Below are 27,578 nucleotides of genomic sequence, written 5' to 3'. Positions count from 1 at the left end.
CAGGAGAGCCCGCCCCGGAGGAGGGGCCGGCTCCGCCCCACCTCCTTGCTGCCTCCCTCCCCCTTCCCTTCTTTTCCTCCGGCCGCGCGCCCCCTCCTTCCTCCTCCATCCTTCCCCCACCCGGTTTGTGGGCCCCTCCCGCTGCGACTGGCTGGGAGGCTCGGCCGCCCCCGCCCCGAGAGGGAGGCGGGGGCGCAAGCCACGGCTGCCACCCGAGGCTGCGGAGGGGAACGAGATCCGAGGCCCCGAGGCGGCCCTGCATCTGGACCAGGCACGCGGGGCTGCCTGTGCACCCCCATCCGAGGGCCGCGGGGCCTGGCCTCGCGGCGGGGTGGAGGAGGTAAGGGCGAGTCGCGGGCGCGCTGCGGGACCACTCCTGGAAAGAAGGAGGCAGGGAGGACCCCTGCCGTTGCCTCCTCCTCCTCTTCCTTCTCCCCTACAGCCCTCTGGAGGCCCGGAGACAGCCAGACCATACCGGGAGGGATTCTGGGCAGGCCTAGCCAGAGCCAAAGAAGGGGTTAATTTAAGGAATTAAAATCAGAACAATTTGAGACCAGGCTTCCCATCCCCCGCTTCTCGCCAGTCCCTCCCAGAGCCAGGTTGGGGGGCGGGGCGGGCTTCAGACCCCACTGGGACTCTGGACCTTGGAGACTGGGGGGCCAGAGGGAAGGAGGAGGGGTAGCACCCTCAAACCTCAGTCCTCCCCACCTGCTTCTGAAAGGGGGTGGGGGAGGGGCTTGGTGTTAAGGCCTGGCTGGGCACCTGTGCGTGTGTCTGAGGTTGGGAGGGTTTAGGTGTCTGTGTGCGTGCTGGTGTGCACGTGTGGTGGTCTGGAGGTGTGCATGTGTGTGTCTCCGTGTTTCTGTGTCCTCGTAGCCCAGTGCCTTTGCTGGTGACTGTGCCCACCGCGATCCGGATGCCTGTGCCCCACTGCATTGCTTTGCATGCGTGTGTGACACGGACCTGCATGCACTTCCCACTTTCTACCTGTGATAGGAGTGGACCCTGCCCTCTCTGTAGGCTGAGTATGCAGCGAGGGACCCACATGGTTTTCTGGGTGTGGGATCCAGGTGCTGGAGCCATGTGCGTGTGACCTTGGGAGGTGTGTGCATGTTTGCAGGCGCTGGAGAGTGAGGGGGAGCTTAGCACAGAAAAGGCAGTGTAAGGACTGCGGGGAGCAGAGGCTGGATGCACCGACCTGTGGGTCCTCACCAGGCTGCAGTGGCTTCACTGGGAGGTACACAGGGTGGGGCCACAGCCTCAGGTGAGGAAGGCCAAAGCCCTGCCTTCTTGGGGGACTCAGAGGGATTTAGAGTCAGGGGTAGGTGTCCCCATCCACAGGGTCACCTCCAGCTGCTTCACCCTCCTTAGAATACCTCTTTCGTGTGCTAGCAGATAAAAATAAAACTGACCTTAGAGCTTCATTTCTTTGGCCTTTGAAGCCATGTGTTAACATCCAAATCTTCCTCCCCCATTTCTGTCATTTCTACCTTCTCTGCTCCTTTCCTGCATGTGGGTTTATATGAAAAAGAAGGAGGAAGAGCTGTTGGGCCCAGAAGGCCAACCTGGAAGGAGAGGAGATGCCAGTGTCATGGCGGGGAGTTGGGGGCAGGAGAAATGACCATCCAACACCAAGCTCTGCCAACTTCTCAATTTTGCCTGATCTTCATTTAACAGAGAAAGGGGCAGAGAGAGGGAGTTTGGTGATACCCACATACTTGTTTCTAGATTTAGGGATGCCTAGCTTGTTTTTGTTTTTGGAATGTTTGTAGCAAAAAGGGGGGTCATGGTTGTTGAAAGGTTATTGCCATTCTGCCTTTGAATTCCCTGGACTTGCGTGCCTCTCTGGCAGCATACCACACCCTTTACTTATTCATTCAACAAATATTTATTGAGTGCTACTACGGGCCAGCCTGTGACTACAATAGTGTTGGTGTGACATTCCACTCCCAACCAGAAGGCATGTAGTACTGGGGCACTGAGAGCATGGATTTCGAAGTCAGTCAGGTAGTACTGGGTTCAAATCCTGGCTTGTCACTGTTTCAGTTTTTCACTGGTATATAACAAACCTTCCCAGAATATAAGGCTTAAAACAACAGTAATTTATTATTTCTCATGGTCTGTGGGTTTGCTGTGATTGTGGGCTTAAGTGGTACCCCTCAGCTACATTCAGTTAAGAGATGGACTGCAAAGAAATATCAAGATGGCCGTTCACCCATTGGGGTCTCTCTACACATGGCATCTAATCACACAGTAGTCTGGCCCAAGTTCTCTACAGGGCAGCTGTACCCCAAGAGGAAATATTCTAAGAGGATAAGCCCTAAGGTACAACTACTTATCAAATCTCTGCCTGCTTCAGGCTTGTTAATGTCCTGTTGGCCAAAGTAGGTCATGTGGCCAAGCTCTGAGTCAGTGTGGGAGGGGATCACATCAGGGCAAGAGTACTAGGAGGCAGGACTCATTGGGAGCCACCAAAGCAACAGTTCTTACAGTCACTTACTGGCCTTGGGCAAGTGACTTGGCCACTCTGAGTCTGGATATCATCAACCTAAAGTGGAGATGTTACCACCTCTTTGGCAGCCCTGTCTTGAGGACTAAATGAGAAGTGTGATGTCTGACCAGAATAATTAGTAAGTAAATGTTCACTGTTTGTTGTTTTTAAATCCTTACCTGAGGATATGTTTATTGACTTTAAAGAGAAAGAAAGGCGGGGTAAAAGAGAGACGGAGAGGAAAGAGAGAGAGAAACATCGATCAGTTGCCTCCAGTACCTGCCCTGACTAGGGATCAAACCCACAACCTAGATACAACACGAGTATGTGCCCTGATCGAGGGATGGAACATGCAACCTTTCGGTGCATGGGATGGTGCTTCAATCACCTGAGCCACTTGGCCAGGGCAGCGTCCACTGCTTTGATGATTGGACTGCAAGCAGTGCGAAGGCATGACTGACTTATTCGTCTTTGTGTCCCCAGTGCCTGGTACGGGCCTTGTGTTTGACATCTTTTTGCTGGGTGGATAAAATAGAATGAAGCAGACAAGTCCTAAGCCTTGGAGCTCTGCTAGAGCAACAATGTCGTGAAGACAGCAAGTTCTTACCTCCCAGTGGGCGAGGAGCAGAGCCAGGAAAGCACTTGTTACTTGAGGTAATTCTTGGATTGATTTAATTGTAACCAAATTCATCCAGCTCCTTGAGAATAAACAGTAGAAATCACTTTGGTTACATAGATCAATCAATTCATCCATTATTTAGTGTGATTCCTCTGAGAATATACTAATTTCTACTGTGTGTGAGGCAGTAGCATTGTCCCTGCCCTCCAATGTATGTGTAGGGTGGGATCCCATGTGCAGACAGGTTCATGAGCATCCAGCATGTGATACCTGCTACAATATGTGAAGAGCTGTGGGAAGGCGTGATCCATGCTGCGTGGTGGTTTGAGCTGGAGGAGGTGGTCAAGGAAGGGTTCGTGAAGAGAGTAGCACTGGAGTTGGGCCTGCAGAATTCACCAGTTGAAAAAGGGAGTCCTAGGGAAAGGGACCAGCACGAGCCAGGACTTGAGGATGTGACAGCACGTGGCACTTCTCCGTGAAACTAAGACGTGTGAGGCTCACTAAGGATGCACGTGGGAAGCAGAGGCATAGGCTAGGGCTGGCGAGGCTGAGTGGTGGGCAGATTCCAGCCAGCCTTGAGGACAGGCAAAGCAGGGTGGGCTTTACCTTTCAGAAGATGACCTGCCTTCAGAGATTTTTTTTTTCCCTTAAGAAAAGTGACATGACTGGATCTCTATTTGCAGAAACAGTGAGATTTCAAAGCTGGAGTCAGGGACTTCAATTAGAAATAGTATCAGTGGTCCAGATAGAAGGATAGTAGATCTGGAGCAGTGGCCATAGAAAAAGCAAGATGTAGAGTCAAATGTTTATAAGATAGTACTTATTTATTTATTTATTTATTTTAGATTTTATTTATTTATTTTTAGAGAAAGGGGAAGGGAGGGAGAAAGAGTAGGAGAGAAACATCGATCTGTTGCCTTTTGTAGGCACCCCCGTTGGAGGGCCCTAACCCTCAACTCAGGCGTGTGCCCTGACTGGGAATCCAATCAGTGACCTTTCGATTTGCAGGATGCCGCCCAACCAACCGAACCACACCGGTCTGGGCTTTCTAAGATAGTATTGACAAAAATCAGCATTTGATGAGATCTGAGGGGGACTTTAAGAATTCAGAGATGCCTTGGGAGTTTCCTCCAGAGTGCTGAGTAGATAATGAAGATGTTGGTCAAGATGGGAAACATGAGAAAGAAGTAGGTTCGATGGTGAGTATTGCGGTATTGTGAATTCCCTGTTAGTGTATTAGTCTGAGCCACCTAACACTGAAATATCCTTTTTATCCTCTCCCTCTCTGCTTGCTGTTTCTAAGAAGCACTTAAAAAAAAGAATTGCTATAAATTTCAGGTCTAAGGCTGTGAATTATTGGTGCCTCAGGCTAGTGGAAGTTATGATATAGGTAGAATTAGGTTATCTCTAAGAAGCCTTTAAATATGTTCAGGTGTCTCTCATCTTAACTACTGCTTCTGGGTTCTCCCGTGCTGCCTACTCCCCTCACACCTGAGCTTCCTGTGTCCACTCGCTGTCGCTGCTCACCTCCTAACCTCACCGTCTCCTCGGCCCCCAGCAGCTGGGCTCGTGGAAGCGGCCCTCCATAAGGTCCTAGCGGACCTTTCCCACCTCCACTCCAACTTGACTTGTCAACTCCTGTTGTTTACACTGTTTGCACACGATTGCCTACTCCTTCCTTCCTCGACCTCCTCTCCTCTCTAAGATTTCCCACCAGAATTCCCATTTCTGCTGCAGCTTCTTAGGAACTTCTGTCTTCTTCTCCCTTTGTTGCTTCTCTTAGGGTCTACATTTCCCACCTTGCTCTCCTCTCTCTGCACCTTCTCCCTGGTCCTGCTCACCCACCTTGGTTTGTATGCTCGAGTTGCCAAAACTGTATTTTTGGCTCCATATTGCAGATTACTGAATATCACTACTTTCAAGACTTACTGGAACTCCAAACTCATGGAATCTGCAATCAAACTCAGTATAATTCCCCAAAACCCTCTGAGCCACAACCCCATCTATCTAGATGCTCAAAACCCAAGCCCGAGCCTGATCCTTTGACTCTTCTCTTCCCTACGGGCCACAGTCATTCTGTCACTAAGCCTTCTTGACTGTCCTTCCTCAATTGCTTCTATATCCATCCTTCTCCCCACTCGCACTTTTGCTATGTTGGCTAACAATGTCCACTCCCAGTGTTTCAACAGCCTTCTTCCTGACCTTGGCCCTCTGTAGTCCATCCTCTGAAATGTACCTCTGATTAAGACCTTGTTATCCCATCGTTCCACAAACACTTACTGAGTGCCTTCCCTATGCCAGGCACTGTAGTGAGACCTGGGGAAGTAGCAGTAATTGAGACAATGGTTCTACCCTCTGGAGCTTACATTTTCCTACCCTGAAGGAGGGAGACATACTCTTTCTCACCTCCTTGTCTTTGTTGATGCTGTTTCTTTGCTTAGGATGCCTTTCTCCCCCTCCCCAAACTCATAACTGCCATTCTTTGCCCAGCTACCTTCCTCTGCAAGAGTCTGTCTAGGTCCTCAGGCTCAGTTAAGTGTAGATTCCTGTGCCAGCCATTTATCTCATGGCTGTCAGCCTGTCCCTGGAGATCACAAGCTGCTTGAAGGCAAGGATCGGATCTCATCAGTCTGTGTCCGCGACATACCTAGCATACCACCAGGCATAGTGCATGGCACAGACACAGGGCAGGCACTCAGTAAGTGTATGTTAAATGAATCCATGTTTGAATAGGGCTTAAAAGAGCATTCTAAGTTAGAAATACAGATTTGTGAGAGTTATCGATTAAGACTTTTAATAGCAAATGACAGAAATTCAACTCAGACTCTAAAGCAAAGGTAGGTGCCAATTCATAGAACTGGAAAGAAGGGGTGTGAGTGGGTCTTGGGCATCACGGTACCCAGCCTCTCAAAAATGAAGTGAAGACTCTCTCTCCAGCTCTTGGCTCAGCTTCACTCTGAGTGTTGCCACATTTCTCCCTGCCACGCATGAGTTTTCTCCTTGTGGTGGGCGGAGGTTTCATAAGGCCATAGACAGCTTTATCATCCTAGCATGTGATCCTGAGGGACAAGGGAACTCTTTAATCTTTCATGTAAATTCCCAGTGAAGGACTCTATTGGCTCAGCCCGAGGAATGTGCCCATTCCTGGGTCAGTCATCATGGCCAAAGGATGGGGTAGTGTACTATGACTGGCCAAGCCTGGGTCATGTGTCCACCCTGTTAGGATTGCCAGCCCTGTCAGAACCACGTGGTGTGGGGAACTGGAGCTCTCCAAAAAAAGGACAAGGTGTTGCTGAGCAAATAAAAATAATAATGTTCCCTGCAGGAATTCTCAGTGACCATGTGGTGGTGGAAGCCATGAAAATGCAAGATTATCTGTGTATCCGGCAGAATCACCATGTGAGAACGAGACAGTAGACAGGAAGAGAAAACACACTCCTTGAGATGGTCTTATTTGAGGAGATGAGGCTCACATACCTGAAAGCCTTAAAAAAAAGGAGTCTACAGCCATACCACCATGAACATGCCTGATCTGGTCTGTTCTCTGGAATAAAAAAGATAATGCCTCTGATTGGTTCCTCTGCCCAAAGAAAACCTTGAACTGGACTTAGAGGAAAGTAGACTTAAGATAGGCTTCTCAGATGGGGAAGGGCATAACAGGTCCTGGGGATGCTGAGGGGGCAGAGCTCGGCTGAAAAGGGAGGCAGGCTCTCAGGGCTGCAGGGGTTGCTGATCTGGGGAGACTAGAAGACAAAGGAAAATCTGTCTCCAGCTGTTCTGTCATGGTGCTCATAGTACAGGATTGTGATGGAGTTCAAATAAACAACACTTCTATTTTTCTTCTACTTCCTCCCCCTCCTCCCCCTGCCTCCATCACCTTCTTGCCTGAATTCAGGCAAAGCTTCACACTCATGCAAGGAGGTAGTACCTCTAGGCAAAAATATTCCTAGGAATCATTCATAGTCATTCCTCAGCTCTGGCAGAAGGAGGGAAACTCTGGGGCAAGGCCAGCCTCAGGTGAAGAGCCACATGGATCCTAGAAGCCCCTTCCTTCCCCTTCATCGCACAGCCACACACATGCCTGCACCCCCAGACTTTCCCTTCCCCTACTCTAGCAGGGTGCTGTGCAGGCAGCACATGGGGAAGGGAGGAAGGCTGGCTTCTTCAGAGGCCCCGGAAGATGCCTCCACCAGAGGGACCAGCACTCAGCTGGGATCGGCAGGCACACACAGGTGACCAACACCTGCTGACCATGTATTACAGTGTAACCCTGTCCCTGAACGTGAGTTATATGTATGTGAACTGAATTCTGTTTATAACATCCCTGGTCACTTTGTCAACTTCTTCTGTTTTATCCGTAGTTATTCAGGTTTTCTATTTCTTCTTGAGTCAATTTTGATCATTTATATTTCCCTAGAAAACCTTTCAGTTCATCACATTTTCAAAACTCTAGGCCAAGAGTTGTACCTGGTAGCAGTTCAGTAATTTGAACAAATCTTTGTCAGTTACATCCCTTTTCTCATTATAGTGTTACATATTTTCTTTCTTTCTTTTTTCTCTTTGAATAGATTTACCAGGGCTATTTTTTTGTTGGTCTTTTCAGGGAAATATCTTTTATATTTACCTCTCAAGGCTACTTTTGGGGTTTTAATATAGCTAAAGGAAAGTATGAGAACAATTGCTAAATACTAGGGTCTTTTTAAAATTAAGTCCTGTGTTATACAGGGTGAGATATTTGGGTGTGAAGTAATGTGATATCTAGGATTCTCCCAAAATTATCCTGTGGTGGGTGGGGCAGGTGTCACGCAGGACAGCACTTACACAGGAGACAAACTTGACCATGAGATGATAATAGTTGAAACTGGAAGACGGGTACATAGGAATCCATCATCATATCTGCTTTATTTTTGAATATGTGTGAAAATGCCCATAACAAAAAGTTCGGTATTTTAGATCCTTGTCTCACTACACATACCAAAAAATGTTAGATGGACTAAAACTCCAGTGTCTGAAAGGAAACCACACAGCCTGAAGTATTTGCATGCTAGCAAGTCACTGTAAGTTTATTGTTTTAAGATTATTTGTTTAAAGCCCTTAATTAAGAATTTTTTCTATACTTTTACAAAAAGGAATCACAAAAACTAAAAGAAGACATATGTAAATTTTTTTAGATTTTATTTATTTACTTTCTAGAGAGAGTGTAAGGGGGGAAAAGAGGGAGAGGAACATCGATGTGGGAGATACACATCGATTGGTTGCCTCTCACACACCCCTAACCAGGGACCTCCCCGCAACCCAGGCATGTGCCCTGGCCGGGAATTGAACTGGCAACCTTTCAGTTTGCAGGCCATCACTCAATCCAGTGAGCCACACAAGCCAGGGCCATATATAACTTCATATATAAACTTTGGGTAGGGACAGACCTTCTAAGCATGGTAACAAAATCAGAAATCATAAAGATTTTACTGAAGCGAACTTGAAACATTAGTATATCCATAAAGACCATAAATAAAAATAAAAGCCAATCAACACACTTGAGAAAAATGTTGGTAGTATATAAATGACAAAGGATCAATATTATAAAAAGCCTTGGTAAATCAATATGAAAATATGAATGTTCAGTATAAAAATGAGCAAAGTAATGCACAGGCAAGTCACCAAATGATGCAGATGACTAATAAATGTGTGAAAAAAATGCCCAGCCATAGTAATCAAAGAAATGCAAGTGGAACAACCAGGCCATTTTTCATGTTCAAATTGGCAGGAGCACAGTGAGGCCAACGAGTGAGGCTGAGGAGTTTGGCTGCAGTTAATAGATGATGGGCAGCCACTGAAAGAGCATGAGCAGGAATCATTTGTAGACAGAGGGGGCTGCTGCCTAGTACAGGATGGAACAGAGCTGTGAGACCGAAGGCTGGGCCCACAGTCCAGGTGTGAGGAGGCGGTGGCCCAGAGAAGCACAAAGTGCGAAAAAACAATTGGATTGAAAAATCAGCAGGTCTCGATGAGAGAGCAAAATCATGACGGCCAATGGGTGTGGTGTGACTGGGAAGACAGTGGCACCATTGGAGGAAACAGGGATGCTGGGGAGTGGGTGAAAGGAAGTCCAAGGTTGTGTGGGGTTTGGGGTTTCTTCTTTTTGACACTGTGAGTCTTTGTGTTAGTCTATAGTCTCTATACTAGTGACTGGCAACCAATTCAAACGCTTTAAGCTAAAAAAGAATTCGCTGTCTCTCACAATTGACAAGTTTTGGGTTAGTTTCAGGCACATCTGGATCTACATGCTCAAGGGATGTCATCAGAAGTCTTTTTTGTTCTTCTCCAAAGAGAGGACAGAAATGGCTACAAGCAGATGCGGGCTTACGTTCTACCAGCTGAGCACAGGTCCTTGAGTGGCTGAATTGGCCCGTTACCCAACGTTCGCTGTGACTGAGGAACAGGCTGAGGTCACAGGTGCTCCCTGGAACTAGGAGGTGGGATCAGTCATACCTAAACAGCTATTCAGAGTTGGGGGAGTGGCTCTCAAAGGGAAAACTGAGGTCTGTCTACAAAGAGGAACTGGAGCTGAGCAGCACGAACAGTGCATGCCCCTACATTCCACCTTTTGGCTGTCTGAGATCTACACAGACCCTGCCCCCATAAAATCTTTAAAAACTTATTTATCATAATGCAACTATCCCTCCCAAAACTTAAAACACACTGTCCTATCTCTGAAAGGAGATGTTCCAAGTTCTCACCCAGTGACCACATCCAGCCCCACTTCAAGATCTTGGTGGGCTGTCTGGCAAGGTACTGAGCTGGCCTAACATGGTCTTTCAATGCACTACCAGACTACAGTGATGGAGGAAACATCAGACAGCTGAAAGAACAAACACCCTCCCAGGTGAAGAGGGAAAATGAGGGAAAGTGCTCAGTGGGCACAAGTCTGCAGCCAGCTGCACACACTCCACCAGTTGGCAAGGACACGGTCCCCTGGCCCTCTGTTGGTTGTTCTGGTTCTGCTCTTTCAGACAGCCACCCTTGTCCTTTGTGCTCTGTGGCCACTGAGGCACCCTGAGGAGTCCCCTCCCATTGGTGCAGGTTTGGTGGCTGGGCAACTATAGGAGCTAATATCCCCTGGCTTTTGTTTTCCAAGTTTGTGGGTTTGTTTGTTTTTTTCTGGCAATACAATTCCCTTAATCATTAGGAAGCTTTCAGTCAATTTGCATTCAGTCATCCCCAGAGCTATTAACCAAACTAGAGACCTCACTGGAAGTTATAATTCCTGAATCGAGTCCCTGGTGATGGTGTTGGGAAAGGAGGAGGGGTTGTCTCTTAGCAACAGGCCTTGGTGCTCCGCACATCCCAGGAGCCCATGGTTCTGTGGCCTCTAGCTAGGCCTCTGCTACAGGGCAATTCAAATCCCTACTCCAGGGTGGGAGGCACAGTTCAGTCACCCCTTCCCACTCAAGCTGCATCCCAGTGGGAGGCTGCTTATAATGAAAGCAATGGTTGCCTCTGTTGAGCTGGGAGGGCCCAGCAGGAGGGGTTCAGGAGGGTCTGAGGAGTTAAGAGCCCATCAGGCCCCAGGTTTGTCTCCCTCTGTGTTCCCAGCCTCCCCGTCTTTGCTTCAGCTGACTTTAGCTAGAAGCAGAGAACCGGCTCTTAATTATCTGACTCTCAGCCATATTGGATTACCGGCCTCAGGCAAAAAGAGCCTCTCTGGGCACAGCAGCATTTTCTCCCTATCTGCTTTCAGATGGTCTCCTTGCAGCCAGAGTGTGCCTCTTTCTTATTGGACCTTACTGAGGTCACACCCCAACACCGTGATATTTTGTACAAGTCTCTTCAAGTTCCGGCCTTGGTGGGAACATCGGCTGAGCTCCAGAGGCAGTGGGAGAGCTTGGTCAGATGCTCTGCTGCTGTGCAGCAGGGTTCGCCAGCTTCTGAGTGGGTGGAGTGGTGCTATCTTACTCCTCTCCTGAGTTCAGCTAGTTCCTTCACAGGGTCTATTACTTTTAAAAATTCTGTTCCTGGTTCTAATTTCTGGGTTAGGACTTTTTCCTGGTTCAAGTAACACAGACCCATGTCCGACTGGCTTAAGCAAAAAAGGGAATTGATTTGTTCACAGAATTGAACAGACCAGGGTCTCCAACAGTGTCTGTGAGAAATCCCTCTTTCTCCATCTCCGTTCTGCTTCTTTGTGTTGGCTTCATTCTCAGGTGGTTCCTCCCAAAGATGGCCCTCGAAGCTCTGGTCCTTCCCATCAGCTTAGAGGCCTGAGCCCAAAGAGGATGCTTTCCCCCAGTAGTTCCAGAGATGTTCTGGAGAAGTAACTCAGTAACTCAATGAGAAAAGGCTCACTATTTCAACTTGGGCAATAAGTGCCCATCCCAAGCCTCTGATCGACCAGGTCTATATCACATTCCTACCCCTGAAGCCAGGGATGGACCGTCAACCCCCACCCAGACCATATGGGCTGAGAAAATGGGAAAGGGAGAATGGTTTCCAAGGGTCAAAACAGGGTGCTGTTCTCAGGAGGAGGACTGGGTGCTGGGCTGCAAGGGGAACAGACATCACACACCCATACTTCCATGTGGAAATGCCAAAGCAAATGGAACTCAGGAGCAGGTCAGGTTGGAGAGCTGAGCCTTACTAGATTCGAGGTTTGAGTTAACCTGTGGGGGTGAGTCAGAATGCCTGGGGAGGAGATAGAAGCAAAGGGCACATGAAGCCCTCCCATCAGGAGACAGGACAATTCAGAAGGCAGCAAGAAGAGGAGGTCAGAGAACTCCAACTGGGCACCTTAATGGCAGCCTATGAAGATGGAGGGGTCAGGAGTATCAGCCAAGGGACGGAGTGGGTGAAGACTCCCAATGACAGCTGAATTGCCTGACTGGCAGGTGGTCTGCCATCTGGCAGAGCACATTGACAGCAGAGGGTGGCTGAAACCCGATGGCAGGTAGTTAGGAGAGGATGGCAGGGAGGAATGGGGTAGAGACCCCACGAGGCAGGGGAGGGGTGGCCAGAAGCCAGAAATGATGGAGGATGGACAGTGGGAGTTGAGGGTGACCAGGGGTGGGATTCCAGGAAGGGCAGTGGCTTGTACCAGAAGGGACCTGGGGAGGACAAATATTGTGGTCCTTGGAGCAAAGGGCAGGGCAGGGCCACATACTGGAGACCAGCCTAGCAAAGAAATCTGAGAAAAGCACCTAGGTGCTGGGAGGGTCAGGGATGGGAGAGTGGCACAGAAGCAGGGGCAGGAACAAACAGTGACACACGCAGAGGTATTACCAAGTGAGGTGAACATCGTGGTCACTGCAATGTGGTACCAATAGTCCAGCCTGTTTTATGGGTGTGGTTTGTATGACATGGAAATAAGCACCTTCTTTTAAAGATTTTTTGAGATGTAGTGTGTACAGTCAAGTACATATAAGTGCACTAATCTTAAGTGTACAGCTTCAGTAGTTATATATGCATATACCTGTGTCACATGAGTTTCCCTCTGCCCCTTTCAGTTCATAGATCCAGCCAGGGGAACCTCTATTCTGACTTTGTATCTTCAATTCATCTGTTCTGCATAGAATCCTACAGTTTGCACTCTGGTCTGGCTTCTTTTCCATAACAACTTTGAATGGATTCATCCATGTTGTCATATGTACCAACGGTTCATTTTTTATTTGCTGGGTAATATTCCATTATGAATATACCATAGTTTATTGCTGTGATGGGCACTGCTGGTGATGGGCACTTGGGTTATGTCCAGGTTAGAACTATTTTATAAATAAAGCAGATGCCTTTTTTCTTTTCCTTAGAGAATTCTCACTTTCTCACTCTCATACATGTGTGGGCCTTCACACAGGTTCCAGAGCAGGCAGGCTAACGCCCTCTGGGAGGTTAGGCCCTGGTCTCCCACCCTCAGCCCTCTCTTCTGGGCACCTCTTTTCCAGGGAAGTCATTTTCTCAGGGGTGGGGGAGGGTACAAGATATGCAGAGGGGAACAGGGGCACCGCCTCCTAAGATTTACTCCCTTTCTTCTAGCTTCCTGGCCCCTGGCTGCGGGTCCCTGAGCCTTCCTGACCCCACAGGGGGGCTCGTCCGCGGCCCCCCATGAGTTCACCCGGTTGACCGGCGGGGCGGCCGCGGTGGAGCCCGGACGCCCCGGGGACGGCGGGGCCATGGCCTCGCTGGACCTGCCGTACCGCTGCCCCCGCTGCGGGGAGCACAAGCGCTTTCGGAGCCTGTCGTCGCTGCGCGCGCACCTGGAGTACAGCCACACGTACGAGACACTCTACATCCTCTCCAAGACCAACAGTATCTGCGACGGGGCGGCCGCTGCAGCCGCGGCAGCCGCAGCTTCTGGCTTCCCGCTGGCGCCCGAGCCTGCCGCCCTGCTGGCGGTGCCCGGCGCCCGGCGCGAGGTCTTCGAGAGCACGTCCTTCCAAGGCAAGGAGCAGGCGGCCGGGCCGTCGGCCGCCACGCCCCACCTGCTGCACCATCACCACCACCACGCGCCCCTCGCCCATTTCCCCGGGGACCTGGTGCCCGCCAGCCTGCCCTGCGAGGAGCTGACGGAGCCTGGCCTCGTGCCCGCCGCCGCCGCGCGCTATGCCCTGCGTGAGATTGAGATCCCTCTGGGGGAGCTGTTCGCCCGCAAGTCGGTGGCCTCCTCTGCGTGCTCCACACCGCCACCCGGCCCGGGACCCAGCCCTTGCACCGGGCCCACCTCTGCCTCGCCCGCTTCCCCCTCGCCTGCCGATGTGGCTTATGAGGAAGGCCTGGCTCGCCTCAAGATCCGTGCGCTGGAGAAGCTGGAGGTGGACCGGCGACTGGAGAGACTGAGCGAGGAAGTGGAGCAGAAGATCGCAGGCCAGGTGGGCCGGCTGCAGGCCGAGCTGGAGCGCAAGGCTGCGGAGCTGGAGACTGCAAGGCAGGAGAGCGCCCGGCTGGGACGCGAGAAGGAGGAACTGGAGGAGCGTGCTTCTGAGCTCTCGCGCCAGGTGGACGTGAGTGTGGAACTGCTGGCCTCTCTCAAGCAGGACCTGGTGCACAAGGAACAGGAGCTGAGCCGCAAGCAGCAGTGAGTGGTCCGCAGGGTCATGTGCCTGCAAATGTTCCTGAGTGGGTGACCCTGTGTGTCACTGTGCCATTGCCACCATCTTGAGTGTGGCAATGAGTGTGTATGTGGCCGTGGCTTATGGGATCTGTGGCCATGAGCATGCAATGGTGGTACGTGTGGGGCCGTATGTAGGACAGCGTCACAACGATGTGTGTTTAGGACTGTGAGTCCATGGCAGCGTGACCAAATGCCTGTCTGCGAGGACTGTTTCTCCTCCTCTGTTCTAGCCAAAGCTAACTCCTACATTATGGCACCAGGTCCTCTACCCTTTTGCCCACTCAATTCTCCACCCCCCCCCCCCCCGCCCTCATCAGATTTTCCCTATCTACCCTCTCCCATCTGAAAGCACAGAAACACAACCTCCCATCTGCCACAGCCCTGTCTCCCCCTGGAGCTGCCTCTTTTCTCTCCTTGTAAAACAACTCTTTAAAATATTGTTTATCCTCTTCTCCAATTTCTTCCCCCACGTTCTCTCTTGAACCCATTCTGATCAGGTACCCACCTCCACCACCGTCCTGCATGTCAGCAGCGACCTTCTCGTTGCCAAGGCCAAGCCATCGTCATACATGGCCCAGCAGCAGCATTTGACACAGCTGATCTGGAAACACCTTCTTCCCTCGGCTTCCAGGACACTCACCTGGGATCTCCTTCTGTCTCTTTGCTCCTTTCCACCTTTGGGGCTCCTCCTTATTTCTCTGGCCTTTAAATGTAGAATTATGAAATATGTAGGTGTTATTTATCTGCCCCCATAATGAGATAAGCTCCATGGGGGCAGAGATTTTCCTCTGCTTTGTTCACTGCTGTGTCTCCAATGCCTAGAACAGTGCCTGGCACCGGGAAGGTGCTCAGTCAGTGTTAAGTGGATGCACGAACAACTCTGAATGCATTTGGGAGTAAACACTCTTATGACTCTCAAGTGTGCTGTGGGTCCGTGCAACCTCTGAAGGGTGTCAGTGCAGCTGGAAGTGTGCTTCTGCATCTGGAACTGTTCCTGAAAATGTGTGTGGTGTGCATGTGGGGGAGTGTTTAAAGGTGTTGGTGGGGCTGCCTGTCTTAGACTGTGTGTGCCCTTGAGTGAACATGCCATGAGTACACATTTCAGTGTGGGGCTATGTACTGGACTTGGCATACTTCACTGTGTGCTTGTGTGTGCCTGTGAGAGTGTCTGGAAGCAGAAGGTGGCTGGGTGTGACTGAGTATGCCTGTGAGTGTGTCCACAGGGAGCAGGTGTGTCCAGTTGTGTGTGTGCGGCTGGATGGGTGGGGTGTGAGTCTGTGACTCAGAGTATATGCTGGCATTTCTGTGTGTGCCTTTGTGTGGGACATTGTGCCTGGGCCTGTTCTGTGTGTACCCATGTGACCGTGAGCAGACACCGTGGGCAGCTGTGCCCATGTCACTCCCCCCTAGCCAGGGCGTCCTCCAGGGGGTGGGTGAGCAGCCAGGCCGAGGCCCTGGGGTAAGAGACTGCTCCGGGCCCAGGGAGGTGGTGCAGATTGACCAGTTTCTGAAGGAGACGGCGGCACGGGAGGCCAGCGCCAAGCTGCGGCTGCAGCAGTTCATCGAGGAGCTCCTGGAGCGGGCGGACCGCGCCGAGCGGCAGCTGCAGGTCATCAGCAGCAGCTGCGGCAGCACACCAAGTGCCAGCCTGGGCCGTGGAGCTGGGGGAAGCAACGCTGGGCCTGCGCCCCGGGGCCCAGGCCGAATGGTGAGTGCCCACCTGCCTTCTTTCCTCCACCCACACCCCAGCTTCCACAAACTCCCCTTACGTGCAGCCTGACATCCCCTGCAATGCTCCCTTCTTTGGCTCTTCCCTGTGCGCATATTCTAGGCTTGAAGTAGGAGGTCCAGGAACAGGGGAGCTCCTCTGGAAAGGCAGAAGGGCAGGCCCCTGAGGCTGTAGGAAGGTGTGATTCAGAGGCCCATCTCTGCAAATGAGAGCCCAGGAGCCACAGGCCAGGGCTGGGGTGCTGGGTGGGTATGTGCAGGGGGCTGGGGAGCCCACCTCTCTGGGCTGTCTATTTGTCCATCTTTCCCAACTTTTTTTCCTTCTTCTCTCTCCTCTTCTGTCAATCTTGCACCTTGTTTCACCTGCTCCTTCTCATTCTCTTGCTTCCTCCTGCCCCCTTGCCTTCCCTCCCGCTCTGGGGGCCCACAGCGAGAGCACCACGTGGGCCTGGCCATGCCTAGCACATACGCAGTGTCCCGGCATGGCTCCTCTCCCAGCACAGGGTAAGCCTCGGGCCTGGCCCGCCCCACACAGCCCACCCTCACCCGGGAAAGATCCATCAGCCCGCTGGATGGCTGACCTGTCTGGAGGCTTGGCTCCTCCTCTCCCCATCCTCCTTGGGTCACCTCTGTCTGTCTGCCTTTCCACATTCAGAGGGGACTCTTGGAAAGTAGGGCGGGTGGGTTGCCCTTGGTTGGTGGTGGGGGTGGGATGGGGAGTTTGGGCAGGGTTGATTGCCCTCTCTTCTCACTCCTTACCATCTGGTCCACCCCAGGGCCTCCAGCCGTGTTCCAGCTGCATCCCAGAGCTCAGGATGCTATGACAGTGACAGTCTGGAGTTGCCCCGACCAGAAGAGGGGGCACCTGAAGACAGTGGGCCTGGGGGCTTGGGCACAAGGACGCAGAATGCCAACGGTGGCTCAGAGCGGGCTCAGGCCCCTCGAAGCTCAGGCCTGCGGCGCCAGGCCATTCAAAACTGGCAGCGCAGACCCCGCCGACACAGCACAGAGGGGGAGGAGGGGGACGTTTCGGATGTGGGCTCCCGAACCACCGAGTCAGAGGCTGAGGGCCCCTCAGACGCCCCCCACCCTGGGCCTGCTATGGCTGGGCCATTGAGCAGCTGCCGGCTCTCAGGTGAGTCCTAGGAGGGTGGGCAGAGAGGCCGGGCTTTCCCAGGCGCAGGCCCTCCCAGAGGACAGACTGCCGAGGTAGTACACCTCTCGGGCTCCTGCACCGCCTTCCCCTTGCCCCAGACTTCCCACAATAAGAATGACAAGTTCCCACATAGTTCCCTGCATGCCCAGGGCAGGAAGTTGTGTGACAGGTCAGTGCTGGCATCCCCAAGGATGCCACATCCAAGGGGGCCTGTTTATGTGGTTGGCTCGCTGACATTTACAGGAGAGTAGCTGAGTGTTGACTCCAGACTCTGAGGTCCTGGAGCATCTGGGGAGGGTGCCTTCCAGCATACAGACAGGACCACACATGTATGTGGAGGTGAGAGGGCTCTGGTCAGGGCGTGTGGCTGCACCTCTGTGACCGCTTCGGGCAGCCTCTCACCTGCCTCTGTTCACAGAGGCTTCGTTTCTATCCTTCTGTGCTGTGGCCCTCCAAACTCTTTCTTTCTCTAAACTTGACTCAGGTTGCCTCATCTAGGGGGTGAGTTTAGACTATGTGATGATATTGTATCTTAAAAAGGATTTACCTGAGGAAAGACTACCCCTTCCTTTTTTAATTTGCAAAATTAGGGATGGGGATGATGCAGAGGAGGGGCAGCAGAGGCCTCTTGTCCTCCCCCCCAAGGCGCTGGTCCCCCAGCATGGGTCTCTCATGCCTATTCCTCCTATAGCTCCTAACCTACCCTAGCTCCCCACTCACATCCCTGTGCTGGCCTTTGACCCTCCACACTCACCTTTGACCCTTTGGTATTGTGCAGCCCGCTCTGAGGGAGGCAGTGGGCGGGGTCGGCGAGCAGAGAGGGGCAGCCCCTCACGCTCCAACGAGGTCATCAGTCCGGAGATCCTCAAGATGCGAGCCGCTCTGTTCTGCATCTTCACCTACTTGGACACACGCACGCTCCTGCATGCTGCCGAGGTCTGCCGGGACTGGCGCTTTGTGGCCCGCCACCCCGCCGTCTGGACGCGGGTGCTGCTCGAGAATGCCCGAGTCTGTTCCAAGGTGCCTGTCTCTGCCCCCTGCCCCTGCCCACTCACTCATCCCTGCTGTGAACTCACCTCCACCCCCCACCCTCTCCAGCAGATGGCCCCTCCAGGTCTGGTCTTTGCAGCCCTTACAAGACCCCAGCTCTTGCCTGGCTTTCCCAAATGTTCTCATGGGGCTGCCTACCCTGGAGCTGGTCCACCTCCAACCAGCCAGGCTCAGACCCCTCAACCCCAGGTGACCCCTCTCTCTTTGCAGTTCCTGGCAATGCTGGCTCAGTGGTGCACGCAGGCCCACTCCCTGACACTGCAGAACCTGAAGCCTCGGCAGCGCGGGAAGAAGGAGAGCAAGGAGGAATATGCCCGGAACACCCGGTGAGGCCGTGGTGGGTGGGTGGGTGCTCCTGGGCTGCAGACCCAGAAGTACGTGAGGATGCTTTCCAGAGCAGGAGGTGGGTACGAGCCACCCCCTGAACTTTTGTCCACAGCGGCTGCCTGGAGGCAGGGCTGGAGTCCCTGCTGAAGGCTGCAGGGGGCAACCTGCTGATCCTGCGCATCTCCCACTGTCCCAACATCCTCACCGACCGTTCACTCTGGCTGGCCAGCTGCTACTGCCGTGCCCTGCAGGCTGTCACCTACAGGTAGGTCTACCACACCAGATGCAACCCCAGAGGGCTGGGCTTTGGGCCCAAGGGACCCTGGGGCTCTGCATACCCTTTCCCTGGGCTCTCAGGCAGGGGAACCCAAGGGCTCTGTGGTCCCAGAGAAGGGAGCAGAGGCCACCAGGGTGGGTGGCCCCAGCTTTGTCTTTTCAACAGGAGCGCCACAGATCCCGTTGGCCATGAGGTCATTTGGGCCCTGGGCGCGGGCTGCAGAGAGATTGTCTCCCTCCAGGTGGCGCCACTTCACCCCTGGTGAGCCCGGCAGGGGTGAGGAGGGGATCTAGTTGGGTGGGGCCTGGGGCGGAGGATTGAGCAAATCTGGGCCCACTCCATCAGTTGGTTTAGGAGACAGATTCACATTAATTAACCTGTGCACTTAAGCATTAGGTACAAGGCTTAAAATCAGACCCAGGGGCATGTCCTGGCTTACCAGCTGTGCGACTTCAGGCAACCCAATAGTACTTCAGTTTCTCAGCCTGCAAAGTGAAGGTGATATTAGGGATCTGTTACCTTATTAGGACTGTTGGTGGCTCAAAGGAGGTGTGTCCCCAAAGCGGGCAGGGCCCACAGTGAGTGGTGAGTAAACACTAGCTAGAAAAGCAGACAGTTCGATTTGGCATGTGAAAGGCAGTTCAGGGCCATCAGTGTGTAGCGTACAAAAAAGCTGGCCGGTGGAGAGTCCAGGGCGTGAGGTCACTCATGGCTGTCCTTGGAGCTCCTCAAACGTGTCAGGCTTGTCTGCTCCCTGCGCCTTGCCCTGCAAGCCCTGTCTTCACGTGGCATCTCCTCCCAGGTCCTCCAGCGTTCCTTCAGTAATACCAGTATCTTAGTTGAGTTTGTTATTCCTCTCCCTCCTCCATTCCTACCACACCGTGTCCCAGCCCCTGCTGTAATCTGTTTTGCAACAGTTTCTCAATATTTCGGTCTCCACAAGACTCACAGTTCTCAGGGCAGAGGCTGTAAATGTCTGTTTCCGCGTCCTGGGGGCCAAGCGATGCCTGCAGCCTGGACAAGTGCTGAGGGAGTTAGTGTTCAGGGAAACAGCAAGTTTGGTGTGAGTGGCGAGCAGTGGCAGGCAGAGCTGAGCAGTGCATGGGGAAAGGCAGGTTGGGGCCAGGTCAGGAAGGCCTCGCCTATGGGGTTTAGATTTTGTATTTTATCTTGAAAGTGCTGGGAAACAATTGGGTTTTAGACTTTAATTACATCAGGCAGGCAACATTCTTTGTCCCCCCTCCCCTTTCACCTCACTATCCACTCCCTCAGTATAGGGACCATATTTGTGTTGTCACCACCATATCCCCGGGGCTTAGCTCAGTTGGTCTTGGCTGTAGTAGACACTTGGAACCATTAGTTGAATGACTGACTGAGAGAAGGTAGGAATGACTGGCTCACTGTCAGCAGAGTGGAGGATGAATTGGCAAGGAGTCTAGTTATAATCCAGATGAGTATTGACAGTGGTCTGAACTGTAGGTTGAAGACTTATTTGGGAATCAGAATCCACGGGTTGGGAGGAGATGAGGGAGGAGGAGTCAGGGATGACCCCAGGTTTCTGATTTAAGCAGCTGGGGTGGTTGGTGCGGCCCTTGCCCAAGGGGGAGCCTGAAGGAGGAGCAGGCTTGGGGTGTCATGCAACCAGATGCTTTCCTGATGACCTTCCCTGCCCCCATTGTCCAGCCAGCAGCCCACGCGCTTCAGTAACCGCTGCCTGCAGATGATCGGTCGCTGTTGGCCCCACCTCAGGGCCCTGGGGGTTGGGGGCGCCGGCTGTGGGGTGCAGGGCCTGGCATCACTTGGTGAGTTTTCCCTTGGGACCGTGGCGGGGGTTAGAGGGAAGCAGGCATGGGTACGACACAGAAATCTCAGAGGAGCTCTGGGCTGCAGCTTCGTGGTGGCAGGAGCATTATTAGGGCACTGGGCAGGAGGTGCCCTGGGGAGTTCATCAGCAGGACCTCCTCCTTCCTCCCTCTTCCTAGCAAGAAACTGCATGCGGCTGCAGGTCCTGGAGCTGGACCACGTGTCGGAGATCACCCAAGAGGTGGCGGCTGAGGTCTGCCGGGAAGGCCTGAAAGGACTGGAGATGCTGGTGCTCACGGCCACCCCCGTCACCCCCAAGGCCCTGCTGCATTTCAACAGTGAGTGGAGGGGGTGGAACATGGGGTGGGGTACAAGGCTCACCTCTTACCATGCCTGGTCAGTGAGAAGCATAACTAGCTGCTTGTCACTCCTAGTCAGCAAACACCAGTGCCATAGTTAGACTGACCAGGGTTCTAGTCTTGGCTTTGCCACCAGTGCCTTCTGAGGCCAGCATGGCATTCAAGGCCTTCCAGCATCTGGTCCAAATAGTTCAGTTCAACAGACGTCTGTTGCCCTGTGCCCTACTCATGTTGGAGACAGGAGCGAGGCAGTACCATCCATCGTCCCCTATGTGAGCCAAGGGCAGAGGCGAAAGAACAGGCAGGTTAAGAGCACAGGTTTTTGGAGCTTTACTGACCTGGGTCTCAATTCTGACCCTACTTCTTATTAGCTGTGTGACTTTGGGCAAGTTACTATACTTCTCTGAGTTTTGTACCCCGTCTTCTAAGCTGATTTTCTAAGATGAATGGAAGGGTTGAATGAGATGGTGTGTGAGTCCCCAAGGACAGCTCTCAGAGGGAAGACTCCTCCCCCTGGTACAGACTCCAGACCAGGCCTCCTGTGGCCCGCCTCCCTCCGGCACGCGCTCCACCCTTAGTCAGGCCTCCACCTTTGGAGAGGACACGGGTGCCCAGCTTGGGCTTCTCACACCCATAAAGTGAGTCCATCATCCAAGACCACTGGACCCTGGGCAGGGCTCCATTATCAACCTTATTATTTCCAGGATCCTCTTCTTCCCTCCCCTTTAGCCTCATGGCCTTGCCTTGGACTGACCACCAGAATTAACTGCTCAGTGGAGTGACCTTCCAAATCATGACCTTCAGGGCCCTCTCTGCCTCCTGACCTTCTCCCTCCTCCTCTCCTGACTTCACGGCAACATCCAGTCTCTTAAGTGTTCTGCTCCCATTCGTTTGCTCTCTGTCTCCCTTCTTCCATTCTGCCGCTGAGACCCACCAGCCTCGCCTCAGCTGCTCAGCCTTTGCTATTCATGTCCAAATGCCCAGGCCCTAGTGCAACTGTCCCTTCTGCTGGGGGAGTTAGCCCAGCTGTTGCCCACTCATCCTCCCGTAGCTCACTGCAGCCTCCGCTCTTCAATGTTACCTTCTGCCTTCTCCTGTTGTCCGGTTGAGCCCCTAAGCAGCGTGGGTCTGCCCTCCTCCCTGTGTTCCCAGGGCTGGGCATTTGACTGTCCCTCAGTAGGGTTCTGATTTCATTAGTGAGAGGAAATGTGGCAGCCCCATTGCCCAGGCCAAACACAGGCATGCACCTTCTCCACCTTTTCCCAGGCATTTGCCGGAACCTCAAATCCATTGTAGTCCAGATTGGGATTGCTGATTATTTCAAAGAGCCCAGCAGTCCTGAGGCCCAGAAACTGTTTGAAGACATGGTGACCAAACTTCAGGTGAGTGAGTGGCTTTGAGGCCACCCAAGACCCTGTGACCCTAGGCTGGGGCCGGTGATGGGTGCGTGATGGGAAGGCCTCCCCTGTGTGCCCCTGAGGACTCAGCCCTGAGGAAAACTAACCCCAGTCTGGTCTGCAGGCCCTGCGACGGAGACCCGGCTTCTCTAAGATCCTGCACATCAAGGTGGAAGGCAGCTGCTAACCCGGGTGAGGGGCGGCAGGGCCCCTGCCAGCCCCACACCAGGGCACTCTCTTTGGACCTCCAGAGGGACCCTGCTTTGAACTAGACCTTCGGAGGCCTGGTGTTATCTCTGGCCTCCAGGGAAGGGTTGACAGTTTCCTATCCTCCTCCTGGGACAGCAAAGCGACAGGCCTGACCCTGGGCACTGCCTCCCCAGGATAGGGGCTTGGGCAGAAGCTGCCCCCAGACCCTCACCCAGTCCCCGGCTGGAGCAGCCTTCAGGGCACAGCCAGCAAGAAGCTGAGTGCCACCAGCACCTGGTGTCTTTGCCCCAAGGATCTGCAATAACCACGCAGTGGCTCCTCGGCTGCTCAGGCTGCTCCAGCAGACCTGTTGTTGAGGCCCAGCCTCTGGTCCAAGTTCTCTGCTGGGCCCCAGGCCAGAGGGGTCTCCTCCAGGCAGCTCAGACTTGGCAAGGAGGGCTCTTCTCCCCACCCTGGTCCGTCTCAGCCCTCTGTGGGGCGCCCCCTCAGACAGCCCACCTAGGCTTTGAGTCTATGTTCTCTAGGGACAACACACAGGCCTAGGGGTCTGGGCAAGTGGTCAGCCGAAGGTAGGGGGTGGGAGTACACTGAGGGAGTGTGCTTGGAAAGGCAAAACATTCACCCAGACCTTCTCCCCAGGACCTGAGACTGTCCCTCCCAAAGGGGGAAATTGCCAGGAAGAAAAAATAACGTTTTTACTGATACAGACAAGACCCCTCCCCCCAACAACCACGTACCCCACAACACACCCAAGCAGAAGTCTGAGCTAAAAGGTGCATGTTTCCATACCTGCCAGCAATCCCAAGCCTCTAGAGGGGCCCTGGGAAACCCTGTCACCCGTGAGAAGCAGTTCCTGTCCTCAAGGAATGTCCTTCTAATCCAGGTGCTTGGACAGGACTCTGATGGCCTGTGGGTCCCCAAGGCTGTGCGGGAGGGAGTCACTGGGCTGACCCTCTGTGCTGGGGCCTGGGGAAGGCCAGGGGGTGGTCCAGTTAAATTCCATGTCTGGCATGCTGAAAGGTGTGGCCCTGGCAGGCAGCTAGACCTGTGGGGCCAGGGATGAGTGAGAACGCCCTCGTTGAACCTGGCCACCTCCTCGGTCTCAGCTGGTCCTATGGGTTGAGGGCTCTGTTGGGAGTTTTCTGCCTGGGGACAGTCCTGGGGCCCAAGCCAGAGCCACTTGGCTTCAAAGCCACAATGCACTGGGGGTTTTCACCGACCCGACCCAACATTGTCCCTACAGTAGGACCGGGTCCCAGCACTAAGGCTCTAGACTCAGGTCTCCCAGTTCCTCCTCAGAACTCCCACAGTGGCTCCAAGGCTGTGGGTCTTGCCAGCCTTCATTTTGAAAGTTCTTTCAGACACTCAGCTAGATTGATCTAAGGGTTTCCCTCTCTCCTGCGCAGGACTGGCTTTCAGCCCTAACTGTTAGGCAGCTGGTCCTGGCTGGGACTGGGTTCTTCCAGTTTCTCAGCTTCCAAGGGACCCCACTTTCTGCCACAACCTGGCTTGGACATAAAGACCCAGCCCTGGGTTACCCGGCAGTGAGGCCACCAGAGGGGGCCCCAGACTCAGCCATGCACCCAGCTTCCAGGGCTCCCCACCCAGCTCTTCCGCGCTGCTTCCTGTCGATGACTTTCTCCCATGGGTTGTTCTGGCCCTGCCCTTTGAAGACCCCAAACATGTTGGCAACTCCTCGTCCTGTCCTGCACGAAGCCTTGGCTTTGCAGCATCCCCACCCCAGAGGTGCTGGCTCTACTGACTCCTAGCTCCCCAGCCCTGTCCACAGGAATCATGGGAAGAAGCACAACTTCGCTGGCCTACAAGGGAGGTGGAGGTCCACTTAGGGCCTGGCTGCCCTGGCTATATCAGCCCTGCCTTCCAGCTGCAACCTCTATAGCCCCTGCTCCCCATAACCCCAGGACCAGAGGTACTGCCCTTGTCTCTCGGACAAAGCACAAAGGGATGCCCTGCTTGGCCGGAGTCTGCCCTAGGAAGCCTCCACCCCAGAATACAGACTCTTGGCAATTTCTCCATGGGTGGGTACCCACCAGGATGGCCAGCATCAGCCCTGGGAAAGGAAGTCAGGGTGCGTGGGCAGTGAGCTGAAGTGGGAGAAAGGGGGTGCCGGGAGGGCTGGTGCCAGCAGTAGGCTCGTTCGTGGTGTTTGTGACAGCGCTGCACGCCGCCAGCACTGCGGGCAGCAGAGGGAACAAGGCCCCATCTCCTCTCTTGCAGGGGGGAGTTTGCTTCTCATGGGTTTGGGTGTTTCCAGAAAACCCACCGAGTCCCCTGCCCTGTATTGCCTGGCCAAGTGGAGGATGCGTGGGAGTCTAAGTTGCACACGCCTGGGCCCCTGCCAACAGAAACATGGGGTACAGCATGTCCCACCGCACACCTGCCCCTGGGGCTGGCAGACTCATGCGGCCCAGACTTCTCACCTGCCCAAGACCTGGCAGGTTTGCAGACCCCTACCCCTGCCAAGTCCATTCGTCCACCTGGGCAACCATATAGCCAGTGCTGATGATGGGGAATGGGGATGGAGGGTCCAGCCCTCCTTTACTCACCTATATTCTCCACAACTAACAGAGATGCAAAGAACAGGTGTAGAGGCCAAGGCAGGACCTGTTTCAGGGGGCTCAGGCATGTACAGAAGGCGCACAAGTGTTGGCCACTTGGTGTCCCTACCACTTCCCTGCCACATTGCTTGACCCCAGCCCCTGGGGGGGGGGTTAGCATACTTGGCTTGAGAGTTTCATCATGCTTTGTCCAGCTGGCTCAGCAGTGGCAGAGAACAAAGGAGATGCTGTCAGTGTCTGAATGCCAGAGGGAGTGGGCTGCCCAGGACCAGTGCTTTTCACTGGTCAGAAGAGACCACCGAAGGACCAAGGCAGCTCTTGTTTTCCTAGTTCCACAAGTGGAGTTTGAGCCAGCCCCTTGGGAACTGCTCCAAAGAAAAAAAAAATCCATCTCCTTGCTAAGGCCTGCTGCTCCAAGGTTTGGCTCTGTCCTTTGCTTTTGGGTCCTGCCTGCCCACCTGGTCCCATCTCTAGTCCTTTGGGCCATAAGAAGGGAGCTACCCAGGTTCCAGTCCTTCTAAGGCGCTAAACTGAAGACCTTAACAGATGACTATTGGTGCCAAAGACCCAGTTCCTGCTCCAGTTGGGCTAACAGGAGAGAGGGTGGGTGCAGGGCCCAAGCGCCCAGAGTTGTCAAAGTGATGGGATGTGCCCAGCCTGTCAGGCCCTTCGGGTGGAACACCCCTCCCCCAGGGGCCTGGCACATCTCTTCCGCCCTGGTGGCCATGCTTCCTCACCCAGCCTTGTCCCAGGCCTGCATTTCTGTATATATTGCTGTGTATCGTGTGTATGTATTTATTCCTGGACAAGTGTGTTCTGCAGCTCTTGCCTGAGAATAAGGTACAGAATTGGGTGAAGATGAGAATACCAGGGCCAACTAAGGCAGCCACCTCCTATTCCCTCCCCAAACCCTTGGGAACCTGGCCAGTCCCAAGACTGCCCCGACAATCAGGCAGGCTTCCCCACCGTGAGTCCTAGGCTTGCCTCGTGGCTGGCACGAGGAGGCTTGGCTCTAGTGGGCGCTGCTGGTGGGACTTCCACAGCTGACCCCCAGGCCCTGCCTTCCCTGCACAGCCAGGCTGCAAGGGGCCTGAGCCGTTGGAGGGTAGCTTCCCCCACCCCAAGCACATCAGGCAGAGGGGTGGAGAGAATTTTTTGGTTTTGTTTCTGAAGTGGTGCCTGTACCTCCAGCCTCCAGGGGGCCTCCGCCGGCCCCACTTCTCTGCCCCACCCAGGCATCACCATCCCAGCACTTTGCTCCACGTGACCCATAGATGCCCTTTGCTGAATGTACCTGAGTGTATGTATTTAAATGGATCACACAGGCAACGGAGAATTTACGGCTTTGTATCCAATAAAAGATGGTGAAATGGGATTATCCGCCTCAGGGAACTAAATGGTAGGTGGCCCTATGTGTGGGTCTGTGTCACCAAGCCTTTCCACAGCTGAAGTGTGCTGAAGCAGGAAGGAGGATGACCTGACTGGCATCAGCGGGGTGGACGAAGACCCGTCCCCAGACCACAGAAGTGGCTGGGGGAGGCCATGCAGAGTACTGCCCCAGCCAGTCCACCGCCTTTCTGTGCCTGTGCGTGGACAGAAAGCCTCGGGGCCATTCCTGGCACTCAGCCATCTGAGGGCAGCCCCAGCGCAGGCGCAGCAGGCACTGCCCAGTCCCTCACGGCCCCAACCAGCTCCTCGGGAGGCTCAGGCCAGCCGACCAGGCTTTGGCCTGGGAGAGACCAAGTTGCCCAACACAGTCTGGCTTCAACGTCCCTATTTTGCCAAATGGGGTTCTCCCATCTATTTGATTACTCGGGTCTTGAAATACTAAAAATCAGAAAAACAGGTGTTTAGGCTTAAACTGCGTATGGCTCCAGCATCAGACAAGCAGATGAGCATTTATCCCCACAGCTCTGAACCACCTGTTCTTGTGTCCATTACACATTCAGGACAACTGAGACTCAGGAAAAACTAGTTTACCCAAAGACCATCAAGTGAGGAGGGATTCCAAGGTAACCTGTCTGCTACCCCATTCCACTTGCATCCATCTAACCAGGAATGGTTGGACTCAGAAATTAAAAAAAAAAAATTCCTCCCCAGTATCAAGCAGCACAATCTCCAGCAGCTCAGTATGACCTGAGTGCTTTCCCCTAGCTCTCAGTTATCCAGTACAGCCTGACCCTGACCCTGAGTTGGTCTGTGCCGGCCCATCCAAACCTGCACGGGTCAGAAGAGAGCAAAATGGGACCAGGTGGGCGCTCCTTCAGCCACACCCACAATGGGCTTCTGAGTCACTTCAGCTTAAAGAGGATATGGCCTCTCTAAGACATTCCTCTGAGAGTCCTCACGTCAGGATCCCGACAAACAGACCAAAAGAACACAGAGGTAGAAGGGGCACACAGGTCATGAAACACATTTACTCAAACCCAGGGGAACCCTGGGAGCAGTGCCTGGTGGGGCCAGGGCTAAGACACATTCAGAGGAAAA

General features: G+C 53.5%; 1 protein-coding gene across 5 annotated transcripts; it reads left to right on the top strand.

Annotated features, from left to right (window-relative positions):
- Window positions 1-98: 98 nt before the first annotated feature.
- On the top strand, window positions 99-26,452 carry FBXO41 (F-box protein 41). Of its 5 annotated transcripts, XM_045828781.1 has the most exons (15): window positions 99-340; window positions 2,975-3,145; window positions 4,119-4,309; window positions 13,131-14,169; window positions 15,688-15,913; window positions 16,364-16,437; window positions 16,710-17,068; window positions 17,868-18,109; window positions 18,350-18,465; window positions 18,579-18,731; window positions 18,909-19,004; window positions 20,427-20,545; window positions 20,726-20,884; window positions 22,172-22,287; window positions 22,427-26,452. In XM_045828781.1, the coding sequence occupies exons 4-15, from the start codon at window positions 13,268-13,270 to the stop codon at window positions 22,487-22,489; spliced, it is 2,625 nt and encodes an 874-aa protein (XP_045684737.1). In that variant the 5' UTR covers window positions 99-340; window positions 2,975-3,145; window positions 4,119-4,309; window positions 13,131-13,267; the 3' UTR covers window positions 22,490-26,452. The 5 variants fall into 5 exon arrangements, with proteins under 5 accessions (XP_045684737.1, XP_045684738.1, XP_045684741.1 ...); XM_045828782.1 differs by lacking the exon at window positions 2,975-3,145; XM_045828785.1 differs by lacking the exon at window positions 18,909-19,004.
- Window positions 26,453-27,578: the final 1,126 nt, after the last annotated feature.

The sequence above is a fragment of the Phyllostomus hastatus genome, unplaced genomic scaffold (assembly GCF_019186645.2).
Source record: "Phyllostomus hastatus isolate PE091 unplaced genomic scaffold, TTU_PhHast_1.1 phas_scaffold_78, whole genome shotgun sequence".
NCBI classification, from domain to species: Eukaryota; Metazoa; Chordata; class Mammalia; order Chiroptera; family Phyllostomidae; genus Phyllostomus; species Phyllostomus hastatus.
The sequence above is the reverse complement of the archived record's forward strand: the minus strand, read 5'-3'. Positions and strand labels throughout refer to the sequence as shown.